Source organism: Mus pahari, chromosome 21 (genome assembly GCF_900095145.1).
Source record: "Mus pahari chromosome 21, PAHARI_EIJ_v1.1, whole genome shotgun sequence".
Classification (NCBI taxonomy): Eukaryota; Metazoa; Chordata; class Mammalia; order Rodentia; family Muridae; genus Mus; species Mus pahari.
The window spans coordinates 34,098,458-34,112,494 of record NC_034610.1 but is presented as its reverse complement, the minus strand read 5'-3'; the positions used below and the strand labels follow the sequence as shown (position 1 = coordinate 34,112,494).

Below are 14,037 nucleotides of genomic sequence, written 5' to 3'. Positions count from 1 at the left end.
TATGTCTTCATCCAAAGGCTGCTACTGGAAGACTGACTTCCAGGCAACTGGGGTGAGAGTCTTAAGCCCACACCCACAGTGACACACCTACTACAACCAGGTCACACCTATTCCAACCAGGCCACACCTCCAGATGGTGCCACTCCCTGGTCCAAGAATATACAAACCATTACAGGGGGAAAAAAGTCTTAAAGCCTATGCCCACAATGACACATTTCCTCCAACAAGGCCACACCTAATAATGTCTCTCCCTAGGCCAAGCATATTCAAACCATCACACCTACTTTCCCCATTTTAGTAATCTAAAGGTAAATGGATGTATTTGTTAACTATATCACTTTGGTCTGCAGTCCAAAAGACAAATATCTAAAAGGAAGATATAACCAAAAAAAAAAAAAAAAAGGTTGAAATATAATTAGTCTTGAGATATTGTTCATCACACACAATGTTTCTGTGATCTCACAGCTTTGGGAATGAGTTGATAGGGAACAAGGAATGAAGAAACAGCAGGCAAACATACAGAAAAGTTAGCATCTGAATTCCACCCACAGCTGGAAAAATCTGCTTAGCATAAATAGATGAGAATGCGGTTCATCTAATCTCAGTAGTGGGGCTCTGTGGGGAGTGTCTCGGGCTGCCAGCATCTGGAAGAGGAGCTATGGGAGATAACTTCTGTAGCCACTGTAACAAGCATCTTAATTGACCAGGGAAAGGCCCTGCCCTCTCCATGGCTCTGAGGCATCTGTCCTCAGCATGTCGGAGCTCACATCTGCAGTGCACACTCACTAGGGAGTTCATTGTTCCCACTGAGCCTTTCTACATAACTGGGTATTTTTTTTTAAAGAAACATTATCAGAGCTGTTTTATTTGCCCCTTTTACCAATCTAATTTTATGTTTTTTTATTTATGTATTGTAATTGATCCTTTACAAAGTACTTGTTTCTTTTTTAATTGTGACACTTTTAAATATGATTTTGACATTTTAAAATGTATTTGTCAAATTATGGAACCTTTTATAAAAGTTCTACAGCATATCTTTAACAAGTAAGGAAGTTGAGCATATTTAAAATATTAAAATCATAACTTAAACAGACATAGACAAAAATTTATCAGTCCTTCCCACTTACTATTTTTAAAATCTAGCTTCTATCATTTCTCCCTTGGTTAGATTTATTTGTGTGTGTGTGTCTGTCTGTCTGTCTGTCTGTCTGCCTGTCTGTCTGTCTGTGTGCCTGTGTGTGTTTGCATGCAAACATGCGCGTGCATGGATGTCCACAAAGCCACATGCAGAGTCATTCATACACAGCAAAAGAGCAAGCACAAAGGTCAAAATGATGGTAGGAGTCAGTCCTCTTTTTCTTAAGTATTGCCCCCCACCATCCCAGGTTTCTTGTTTTTTATTTGCATGTGTATCTATATTTTAAGCTGGGAGTGGCCTAGACTGAACTCTTGCAAGTCCAGTCTTTAACAATTCTTTTGCTCCTCCCTTGGAGTCCCAGAGTATACAATTAGAGATTTTGTATCAAGTTATTTAGACAGTTTTCTGTTTGTTATTTTCTTAATTACCTTTTTTCATTGCTTAGCACAGTGGAGTTTCTAAAAAGTTTATTTGCGTTTGGTTATCATGTATGCCATTGTCTGTGTGTTTCTATGTATACATGAGTATAGGTGCCTGTGAAGGCTATAAAATGGTATCAGATCACCTGGTGCTGAAATTGCAGACAGTTGTTAGCTGCCTGTCAAAGGTCCTATGGTCTGAACTGTGGTCCTCTATAAGAATTCTAGTGTTCCTAACTGCTGATCCATTTCTTCAGTCCCATACAATGAGCCTTGTGTGTTCTCATCACAAGCCTTAAGTGTGTCTTATGTATGCTTTTAAAATTACTACTGGAAGACCACTCCTGTTCTTGAGAACCTGATCCAGCATGTGCATTCTGTGAACCAGGCACAGGAGCGCTTCCTGGAGGCTTCTTGAGAACCTGATCCAGCATGCACAGTCTGTGAACCAGGCACAGGGGCACTTCCTGGAGCCTTGCCTTCTGTGCTTACTTCCCACAAGAATAGCCATGTGGACTCTGAGCCCGTGTCTGAGTCAAGGCTGCCTCTGATCAGAGGTCAGATGCCTCAGCTGTAATGCTAATTCCTTGCAATTGGCTAGTGCACGTGTTCATTGGTCAGTTCCCCAAAAGCTGTCAGAAATGATGTCTCAGCAGAGTATGTCTCTGAGGACCTACAGATTAACCAGGGGTGACTGCAGTCTAGTTCCTAGTTCTGTATGCACAGTGACTCATTCTCCCTGAGCTATGACCTCTTCTTGGTCAGCACATGTCTAAGAAGTGTCTTAGTCCTTCTCACTTCAGATGTACCAGCAAAATTCAAAACTCCTGCAACTTAGTGTAGTTGCAGGCCATTTAACAGTGTCTTCTTCCTGTCCCTTATACTCTGTCACTCCAAAGGAGGAGCAAAAGAATTGTTAAAGACCGGACTTGCAAGAGTGCAGTCTAAGCCACTCCCAGCTTAAAATATAGATATACATGCAAATAAATTGGTCTTATTGCTTACATATTTTTATTTCACATGAAGTTTGCTGATACATGCATAGTGAGTGTTGCATCTAAGTTTTCTTCAGAGTCTCTTATTTCCATAAACTCCTTCCTTACCCGCTTTTCTAATATCATAGACTTAACCAATACAAGTTTAGCATGAAGTTTTGCTTTATTTGTAAGGTTTGATTGTTTAAAGCCTGTCTGCTGGGTGGTTTCTAATGTATGGATCCCTACGATCACCTCAGATTTACCAGATAGTCCTCTGAAACTAGCCTTTCACAGTGACGTTCCTAATGCATTCATTTAGGTACATTGAATGTAGAGTTGCTGTGATTTCTCATCTCTTCGATTCTCTTGCTTATTCATTTATTCGGTGAATTTTGGATACCTTCTTTGTTACAGAGAATTAAAATCAGTCCAAGATTTCTGCCTTCCTCAGCTGCTGAGATGGCCCAGCAATTAAAGGTGCCTACTTCCTGTCTGATAACCTAGGTTTGGCTCTGGATGATAGAGGGAAAGAACCCCTGCAAATTGTCCTCTTTGCATGTATGTGTGAGCATTATGCACACACAGTAAAAAATTAGTTGATGCCTTCCTTTCCAAGACTTATAAGCCATATCAACTCTAACCTCATAATGTATTCTAAATGTACTATAAAATATTATTTCATGTCAGAACAACCAAAAGAATGTTCTAATTGACTTACCTTGTTTACAGCTGTGTATATCATCTCCCCGCCAGATGAGCCTCACAAATCAGAGACACGCTCTGCTTAGGTTTAGGTGGTAAAATAGTCATCCACAAAGAACCAGTTTTTCTAGCTTGGTTTGAATCCCACAGTGTGTTTCTGTGATTTTTAAGCTTTATGTTTTCATGCATTTTAAACTTTTTCCTCTCTGGTTTCTTGTTCCTGCTTTCGCTCATCCTTTGGCCTGCCTTTCCCTGCTTTGTTTTCCCTGTCCTCTCCTTGTCCTCATGTGCTTTCTCCTCTCCATCCCAGCAGTCTCCCGTCTTTATAGCCATGATCTGCCAGTCACTTCCTAAGTAGGAGATTTCTGTCAGCTAGGCATGTGTTCCTGTCTACTGCTAGGTCAAACACTTCTAGAACACAAGGTTCTGATTTTTACATTTCAGGAAATCTAGTACTGTTACTTATATAAAGATATTCTTGACTGGCCATGCATGATTTTATGTACATAGGACAATCAGGAAAAGTGTTAAAGCTAATGTCTCTTTCTTTCTTTTCTTTTTCCAGAGTTAAAAACTCCCCACTTAAGCAGTCTCCAGGCTATCAGACAGAGCTGGTCATTCAGTTGGTGTGGGTGGGTGGAGAGCCCCCGCAGCAGATCAGCAGCCTGGCACTCAACTCTTCCTATGGACTGTAAGTGGGACGAGCTCTGTCCTTGGTTTGCTTTGTTTCCTCACTGTCTTTCTAGTAGCCCCTACATAATTTGGATTTAAGTTATAAAAGTATAAAAACCTTAGGCTTTGTTGTGTCATCACCCAAAATGTTGCCGTGTAACTATAACTTCATACTTTATTGGGTGCTTTATTCAGGACATAGTCTTGTTTTAAACAGATCCTGTGGCCATGTTCTGTGACTACAGATACAAATTATGGGCCAGTACTTGTTGGAGATACATTGCCACAGTCGGTATACCCTCTTCACTGTGTTCCTGCAGAAACAGTTTTCTCAACTTCTCTTAGACTCTAGCATAAGACTAGCTTCCTCAGCTTCCCTTAGACTCTAGCCTAAGACTGTATATATGGATTCTGTAGTTAACAGCGCCATTTCTTTTTCCTGCCTCCAAAGTTAACTTGTGCAAATAGTAAGGGCATAGTGGTGGCATAGGGGCTCTATCTGCACACAGCTGAAAGTATTCTTATGCCTTGTAGAGATAAAGCATGTGTTAGGTCGTTTTTATTTTTAAATTTTCAGCATTACAGTAAGAAGCTGCGTCTGTACTGTCTAGTTACTGAAGTGTTTATTCTGCATAGCCCATCTTTGTCCTCAGGAGACATTTGTCCCCCCCTCACACCCCGGTCACTATCAACCCTCTGTCTCTTGGAGTTGTACATCCAACCCTGACGGGTTGTAAGCTAGAGGCCTCTCTGTTGTCTCTCTTTGGCTGCTTTATCACAGAAGAGCACAAGCCTCTACCTTCTAAACGCTTTAGTGAGCATAACCATTCAAATAAAAAAGCAAACAGCAGATTAAGATAAGTAAAGTACTTAAAATTAACTGTAGGACTTGTCTTCATGGGTGGGGTTGTTTGTTTCTGGGAGGTTTTGCACTTTCTGTATGTTTTAAATTTAAATTAGTTGCCAAGACTACATAAAGTATAGACCCATATTTAAAACTTCAAGTGAGAAATCCAACTTTCTGCTCCCTTTGTGCATTCCTGCATGGTGTCATCATCTGGACCTGAGTGGAAGGTTCCCTCTGAGTTCATTACCTGCTTTTCAAAGTCTTATCCATTCTCTGAATGTGAAGGTAACTCCTCTGTACGTGCCAGCTTTCATATGCCTCAGGAGCGCTTAGACAGAATACGAATCCTTCATTCACACGAGATTACATTATAGTCCCTAAACTGTAATGAGGAAAGTATTTTCGACACCTCAAAGGGAGCACTTTGGTTACACCAATCTGTAATTCCATTTTCAGAGGGGCAGAAAATAGATGTTACATTGCTTAGTTCTTCTTCTGTGTCAAATATTCTTAGAAATGGTATTGGTATTTGGTTTAACATTGTAGGTGATGTCTACAGACATGTGATCCGTTCCTTGAGAAGGGCCATGCATTCTGTATTCCCATGCCTATACTTGTCTTTAGTCTCAGGCAACTGAGGCAAATCCCCAGATTCCAAGGTGGAAGGAAAGACCCAACCCCCCAAGGGTCACTCTCTAACCTCCACATGTGAGCTCCACATAACACACACGGAGTTAATGGATGAATATTTTTCTGAAAAACCCATCACCCTATTTTCTTCACCTTTATAGTTCACATTTCTTCTTAATAACTTGTTTGCACTAAAATATGGATGCTTTTCCTGTTGCCAGGGTGGTTTTCGGCAACTGTAACGGCATCGCAATGGTTGACTACCTCCAGAAAGCAGTACTGCTCAACCTCAGCACCATTGAACTCTACGGCTCAAATGATCCTTATCGGAGAGAACCTCGGTCGCCCCGTAAATCTCGACAGCCTTCAGGAGGTAACTGAGCTTTACCTGCTGTGAGCACTCACATCACGTGACCCGTGTGTCTGCTAGCACTTCCATTAAAAGCAGCAGCCCAGGTGACCTGACCTGAGCACCCAAGTCTAGTGAGAGATGCAGGTCTTAGCTCTTGTTCTTAATCATCTAGGGCTGTAGCTAATGTCCGGAGAGAGTCAGCATGATGCTTGGAATACATTTCCAGCTATGCGGAGAAGAAATGGATTTCTAAGTTTTACTGTTCGGCTCTTGTAAGCCATTAATTGAGTTTTAACTATTTAAGTCAAAGCAATGGCTCCTTGTGTGAAAGTGTGGCCACAGAGGTGATTACATACCAGTTTAAAAAAATCTTTCTAGCGTTCTTCAGTGATTGCTAAGTATCTAGTGTTAATGTTAAAGGTTTTAATGCTGATACCTCTCAGCACATAGAGTACAAGTATTCCTACCTAGGTATACTGCATCCCTTGCCTGTTTTCACTTTATGATATACAGAAAATAGCTTTATATGTGTAGCATATGGGGTATAGTAATGTGGCCTCTAGCAGTAATTGAAATGTGAGCTTAGCTTTCCTGTGGGCCTTCCCAGCTAGACTATGGGTTGAGAAGAACCCTACTTAGGCTTGGTTCAATCTTCCTGGTGGAGTGAATCCTGGTGAGCACTGGAACACTGTTTGGGGAACTGTCTAAACATTCTCAGCAGAATTAAAGTTCTTATTCATTCAGAGCAGTCAGAGGGGCAGCATATTTGCCCAACATCTGCAAAGCTCTGGGCTTGATATACAGCACCACAAGTATATATTCATGTATATATATACACACACAGACACACACAGACACACACACCACTCCCACACACATAACAAATTCTCTCTGAGATTGTTTAGTTCTTCTCAGTACACTTTTGGCTAATAGTAGCTACCAAGATTGTGATACATGAAAAAACTAAAATCAAACAAACAGAAAAGGTAATATTCGGTTTTTCTACCATTTTGCTTAATGTTGTGCTTTTCTTTTCTGAGTTTGTTTCTTGTCTGTGAGTTGGATCATTTTGTTGTGTTATCTTCAGCAGAAACTCTGTTCCAACCATGCCATCTAGTGTCTGTCTCGTTTCTTTCCCTCCCCCTCATGGCTCACTGAGGTATGCTGCTTGGGACTCCTTGCATGTGCGGCCTTTCTAGCTTGTATTCTGAATCTGTGAAAAAACTCCGCTCTTCTGTTATAAGTAAGTCATTTATGTCTTGACACTTTTGTTCTTTGTAAAATCACTGCTGCTCTTTTAATTTTGCTTACTAACTAAAATACTTTATATCTAAGTCTAAACTCATTATTTAGATTTATCTCATAACAACTATTTAAACAGTATGCCCCAACCCAACTTCTTTATAAAGCAAAGGCAAAAATATTTATACAAGAATATTGGGGCTGGAGAGAAGGCTGAGCAGTTAAGAACACTGGCTGCTCTTTCAGAGGTTCTGAGTTCAATTCCTAGCAATCACATGGTGGCTCACAACCATCTGTAATGGGATCCGATGCCCTCTTCTGGTGAATAAGAGGGCAGCAACGGTGTACTCACATAAAAAATAAAATCTTTTTTTTTTAAAAAAAAAGAATATTAAAACTATATTTTCATGATAGTTTTTTCTGGAAAACAAGAAATTCAGATTTTTACAAACTTATAAAAATCTTACTAGTCTTAAAATTAATTCCTCCCTTTATACTTTAGGAAGTTTATATTAAAGTGCTAGTAATTAGATGTCCAAACTTATCTAAGGATAGCAACAAGTCTAATTATACCATTAAACTTTTTCTTAAATTTTCCTGCATTCCTACTTTATTCCATACATCAAATAATATCATTTATATTCTTATTTGCTTCATTTTATAAGGAAGAATTAGACACTAGCCATGTGAGAACTATTTGAAATTTTTATTAGTTTAAAATATTTCCCATTGTGATTATGCCTCACTTCATCATTAATTAAGTTTTCTTAATATAAGTTAAAAATTTAGGCCTGGGGATATACATATCTGTAGTTGAAAAGGTTCTGCCTTATGGAAGGGAGGGGAAGGAGAACTAATTATTTTTAATATTTTTTAAATAATTTTTAAATGGTTCCTATAATATCTTGAGAATATTTGTGCCTCTAATCCCAAAAAGTCTTACTTATTTTTCATATAAAATGAACTGTACATAAATTTGTATTAAAATAGTGTTGGGGTACATGCCCACAATTTTAAGGTGTCAGAGGCTGAGGCATAAGGATCTCCTCAAGCTCCAGGTTAGCCTGCTAGAACTCTATCTTAAAACTAAACAGTTAGTGAGCTGAGGAATACACCTGCCTACACCATCACCTCTCCCATATAGACACATACATGTGCAGATGCACACACACACACACACACACACACACACACACACAAACCAGCAATGGGTCTACAGACATACGCTATGGCACCTAGCTAGCTTGCTGCTTGCTTGCTTGCTGCTTGTTTGTTCCTTGCGTGCTACTTACTGCTTGCTTGCCTTTTTATTTTTTCTTTCTTTCCCTCACTTTCTTTTTCTTTTTTTTGTAGTGAGTTCTTGATCTGTAGCATAAGTACTATTACACTTTTCTTCAATGTTTTTAATAGGTCAACTTGAATGGAGAATTGGATTTTCTTACAACGCATATAGTCTATTTTGATTAAGACTCTAAGGTCACTTATTAACTTGCTTTAAGAGATAATATATTATCATTTGAAGTTTGAATATGTTAATTGTTACATTACAGTTGAATTACTACTTGAGATAAAACTGTAAAACTGTCACAGGGATGCTAGACCCAAGTGAATATCTGAGCCCATTTCAGACCTTCTGTATATTTTGGATTTTTGTCTTTAGTATGAGGCACAGCAAGATTATCACTAGCACTAAAATGAACAATTAATATTTCTATAATTAAAGTTATATGTATATGTTCTCCCTATTTCTAAATGTCTTGCTGTTGTGCATTCATCCTGCCCCTGTTGGTGATATGGCATGGTTCATCAAAGCAGTTTATAGGTCTTGTAGGAAATTAGCATCTGCACCTTTATGGACTACTTGACCGTAAGCACTGCAGCACTGTGAGTATAGTCGGTAAGCAAGACTAGTGCTTACTAGTGACTAATGGACAAGAACATGTACATTAGGATGGCGCAATGATTCACGCCCTGTGCTGTGAGATTTCAACATAAAGAAGGAAGCACTTAATTTAAAATTTAGAATTTACCCTTTAATATTTCAGATCTGGTGAACAGAGAGTAATTGAAGCAATAAAAAGTAAAATTATAAGAAATACGTGTGTTCAGTGTAATAGGTTCAGAGTCAAGATTTTAAAAGGGGTGCTGGCAGATAGCTTAGCAGGTAAGAAGACACTTGCTGCCAAGCCTCACGGCCTGGGTTCAGTTCTGAACCCAAAAGTATAGCAAGTGAGTGAGTTCCCACAAGTGGTCTTACAGCCTCAGGCATGCACTGCACACGTGCTTCCTCATACACATATGCACATGCATGCACATGAAAGAAAGAGATGCATCCAAATGTTTCCTACACCAGTAAGCACTATGTCAATTGTAACAAAGTCTCATTTCTAAATAAGGGGAAGTAAAGCACTATTTGGCCTTAAAGAAAATGTGGTAAAATGTTAGGAACCCAATTTAAAAGGGGTGGTTTTAATTGATAGTTGAAATTTCTTGGCTTTCCATTAAATATTACCAATGACTTTTCCTTCTAAGAAGTTTAAAAACTAACAGAAATTACAGCCCAAGCTACTTTACTGAAATAATGATAATTATGTGTCATAAAAGGATGTTTAGAGAAGGAAATTTTAAAGTGCCTAAGTTGATAAAGGTGAAAGCTTGTAAAAATCAGTTAATTTGATAAACAAATTACTCACAGCTCAAGAGTTGCTATGTTGCCGATGCTGCCAGTGTAAAGAAAATGGAGATGGTGGGCTGGGATGGCTCAGTGGTTAAGACCACTCTGGCTTTTTCCAGGACCTGGGCTCAGTTCCTAACACACACATGGCAGCTCACAGCCACCTGCCTCAGGCACTGCATGTAAATGATGCATAGGCATAGATGCAGCCAAACACCCAGACACATAAAATATAAACAAATAAATATAACTTATTCAAAAAAAAAAAGAAGAAGAAAGAGAGAAAATGGAGGTGATTGGGCTGCTAAGGTAGCTGGGTAGCTAGAGGTGCTCCCTGTGGGAACTGGAAACCCGTGTCTAATCTCTGTATCCACATAAAGTTAGAAGGAGAGAACACTTCCACAGAACTGTCCCCTGTCCTCCCCATGTGTACCATGGCGTGCAAACTCCCGGCCACCTCACAATCCTCTCAACAAAACAAGGACAGTAGTAGTGACATTTCTTTCCGTCTTAAACTGGAGGTGGTTAGTAGATCCCAGCAGATGCAATAGCCATTGATGAATTCAGTGGGGCTTTGTCTCCAAAACTAAGGTGGAGAGCCAAAAGAGGGAAGACAATGGATGTTAACATTCGCCCTTCAGACATACATGTGTGCAGCACATGCACATGTGCATACGTCCAAAAGATGAATAGACATAGGTATAGAAAATGAATTTTTATTGTTTTTATAGCATGTGTGTGAGAGTCTCCACAAAGGCATAGAGTTTTCTCTCTCCTGCCTTTTTGCCTGAACTCTGAGGATTGACCTCAGGTTGTCAAACTTGGCTTGCAAGTACTTAACCTGCTAAGCCTTCCCCCATGCACAGCATTTACTTTTAAATCTGATAACTACATGTTTCATGAAGTGAAATAGGTGTTTAATGCTCAATTCTGTGATACTTTTTCGACCCAGACCATCACCTTTGACTTAAAGTCCCTAGTTCAACATGACACTTTTCATGATTGATTGACAAAACCTGCCGCCTGGGAAGGAGTCTGGCCCACCACCTGAGTTTTCAGGTAGTTTTATTGTAGCAATGCCATGCTAGTTTTCATGATTTGGCTTGCCTAGTATAGAGTATACACTCTGGTAGATAGTTTACTCATAATTCCACTGTTAAGTATTTTAAATAGTAAATTACATTTCTTCTTTGGATATTTGAAAGAGAAGGCAAACTTACTAGAATGGGCACTGTTTAAAGGGTAGTTAACAGCACTTGGTAGCAGGGGAGGTTGGAGACTACAGCTCCTACTCTCGTTATTGCGTGGATTTTACTGTCAGGGTTTTCCTGCAGCTCAGCATCCTGTCTTGTGGTTGCTCCCCAGGAAGGTCGTGCAGTAAGAAAGAGAGGGGCACACTGAGCACTGCCACATGGTGACTGCAGCACTCTTGGCAAACATGTGACTTCTTTGACCACATCTTACTGTGTGACTTGGGTAGCAAGTGAAGGGGATGGAAGGCAGACAGGATGGACAGGGAAGATGTCACAGGGACAGTCATGCCTCTAGCATGTAGGTCTGTAGAAGGAGACCGATCCTGAGCAAGAGCAGAGCGGTGGAGAGGGCTTTGGTGTTTGTTGTCTTTTAACTCATAATGGGTTACACTGTATTTAACATTCATATTAAATTGTATCAGCCCACTTTTTAAAATTGGGCCTCTTAATCTTTTCTATTTTAAAATGATAATTTTAGGTATGTGTGTGTATGAACATGTGCATTGGTGTATATGGAGTTTCTTCTTCAATTATTTGTTGCTTTGAGGGTTTAGGGAGCTGTGGCCTCAAAAAATTGGAATTTCTTGACTTGTCTAGGCTCTAGAGACCCACAACTTATCAGTGCTGGGATCCCAGGTACCTCCCACTATTGAGAACAAAATAAAAAGGGTACCGGGGGAGGCCCGGGGAAAAGTGGGGAGGAAAAATATGCCACGTTCGTCCAGAGCTCCTGTGCTCTGGGCAGGCGGACACGGGGAGACTGCCGGACGCTTTTCCACAGGGCCCCAGGTGAGCATGCCTTACCTATGCAGCAGGGGTGGAAAAGGGGCAGCCCGTGATCAGGGACAACCCCCCCTCCCAGCTACCTTGCTAAAGCCCCAGGGTTGCAGGAGAGAGGGAATACTGGAAGAAGTTCCCAACACTGACCAGAGTGTGCAGCGAGCCTTGAAGGAGCAGAGACTATCTATGGTTTAAGAGCTTTATTATAGAAATGCAAGGGAAAGAGAGAAGTTAGGATTTGGGGGGGGGGAGAGAGAGAGAGAGAGAGAGAGAGAGAGAGAGNGNGAGNGNNNGNGAGGGGAGGNGAGGNGAGGAGAGGAGAGGAGAGGAGAGGAGAGGAGAGGAAGGGAAGAGGAGAGAGAAGTGAGAGGTAAAGGAACAAAGGAGTAAGAGAGCAAGGTGGGGGCTGTTTTATGGTCTTCACTGTTGCTAGGTAACTGGGGAGGAGTTTAGCCTGAAGGTCAGAAGCTTGGGCCATTGCTTCTCTTGTGGGGGCTGTGGGAGATGGTTCCTTAGGCAGGGGCTGGAGTTCCAGGAGCATGAGGGAACACCTACCGTGTCATGTAGGTGAATTATGACCATCAGGGTTCAGACCTGAGCTCTACTGGAGACCAGCCTGCAGTTCCCCACATCCCACCTGGCTTCTGCATGGGTTGTGGGATCTGAGTTTAGATCTGAGTTCATGTTTGTGGAGCAGGCACAGGACTGACCGAGGCATAACTCCAGTCCCTGAAATGACCCGTTATTATACAGTGTTTCTGAAGTTCTGTAGAACTGATAGTGCATTGAGAATGTAGTGTTGACAAAAATACTGAGAGATTAAAATCCCCAAAGTTACTATTGTTATAAATACTTGTGACTAAGTATGTTTTGCTTGTAAATTATCACTGCCATTTAGACGTCTTCAATTGTAGTCCTATCTCAAGGGTTCATTTATATGAACAAGTATTTTGCCAGGTTAAATAAAATTTAAAATTAATCCTATTATCTTAAAACTTTATTAGAATTTTAAAAACAGGATCTCTTAAGTAATGAGGATTTTTAAAAACACTGATTCTCAGTCAGGAATGAAGATAGATAATACATAATTTAACCTATAAAACACATTTGATAAATGAAATTTGGTACTCAGATTGCCTGAAAATTATAACCATAAAAGTTTCTTAGCATCCATAGCAATTATAAGATTGTTATTTTTTTAAATAATAGGAAAGCAGATACTGTTCCCAAGCACAGACATGGCTGTGACACCTGGCTTCTTCTGAAGCTTTAATGTTCTCTGCAGTTTCTGAGCTAATCCAAACTTCCCAATAATCTCCCACCTATTTTAATGATATGTGTGTGTGCATGCATGTGTGCTCGTGCATGTGCATTTGCATGTATGTTTTTGTATATATGATATATGTATGTAAGTTTGTATATGTGTGTCTGCGTGTGCATGTATATGTGTACTTGTGTGTGCTTGTGTATCTATGTATGTATGTGTATCTGTGGGTCTCTGTGTATGTATCTGTGAGTGTCTTTTTTGTGTGTCTTACGTATCTGTGTGTATCTTTGTGTCTTTGTATATATGTATGTGAGTGTGTGTGTGTGTGTGTGTGTGTGTGTGTTTCCATCCATCAGCCTATCCCAATACATTTAGTTCCTTTCATGAACACGGGCAGGGAAGGTTATTTACTTGAACAAGATCAGTTTACAAAATACCAAACCAATGAGACATATGCCCCCCTCTATCTCAATAACCATTAGCTGCCTGTTACTCTATAAAGAGTAGTGGGGTCTCATGATCCCCTCGCACACCTCTCATGGGATGTTGATTGGCCCAGTCGTGTGAGGTCTTGCATAAGTAACTACTTCTGCTGTGAGTTGCTGGGTCCAACAACAATATGATGCTCAGAGAACAGCAGTTGACAGCACTGGCTCCTCACTTTCAGCCCTGTATTCTTTCTGCCCACATTTCTGCACTGTTCCCTAAGCCTGAGTGGAATTCGCACAGATGTTCTGTCTAGCGCTGAGCACTCAACAGAGTATTCTCAACAGAGTATTCTCAACAGAGTGACAGTTATGAGTCTCCCTTAACTGTCACCCACTGCAAAATGATTCTCTAGAAAGGCAGAGAGCATTGATTTATGAGTATAAACATAAGTGTTTAGAAGGCACTTTGGGGGCTGAGAGATGGCTGAGGGGTTAAGAGCACTGGCTGCTCTTCCAGAAGTCCTGAGTTCTTTTTTCTTTCTTTCTTTTTTTTTTTTTTTTTTCTCTCTCTTTTTCTCTCTCCCTCTCTCCCTCTTTTTCTCTCTCTCTATCTCCAAAAACTGAGAAGCATTTCCCTCAGATATTTGGAGATAGTC

General features: G+C 40.4%; 1 protein-coding gene across 3 annotated transcripts in view; it reads left to right on the top strand.

Moving 5' to 3' along the window:
• The window catches only part of Stxbp5 (syntaxin binding protein 5), a 140,978-nt gene that overhangs the window by 94,628 nt on the left and 32,313 nt on the right, over positions 1–14,037 (top strand). For all 3 annotated transcript variants that reach the window (XM_021221148.2, XM_021221150.2, XM_021221149.2), the window contains exons 17-18: positions 3,802–3,927; positions 5,607–5,758. In XM_021221148.2, the coding sequence (XP_021076807.1) occupies positions 3,802–3,927; positions 5,607–5,758 (278 nt within the window). The remainder of the gene's footprint in view (positions 1–3,801; positions 3,928–5,606; positions 5,759–14,037) is intronic.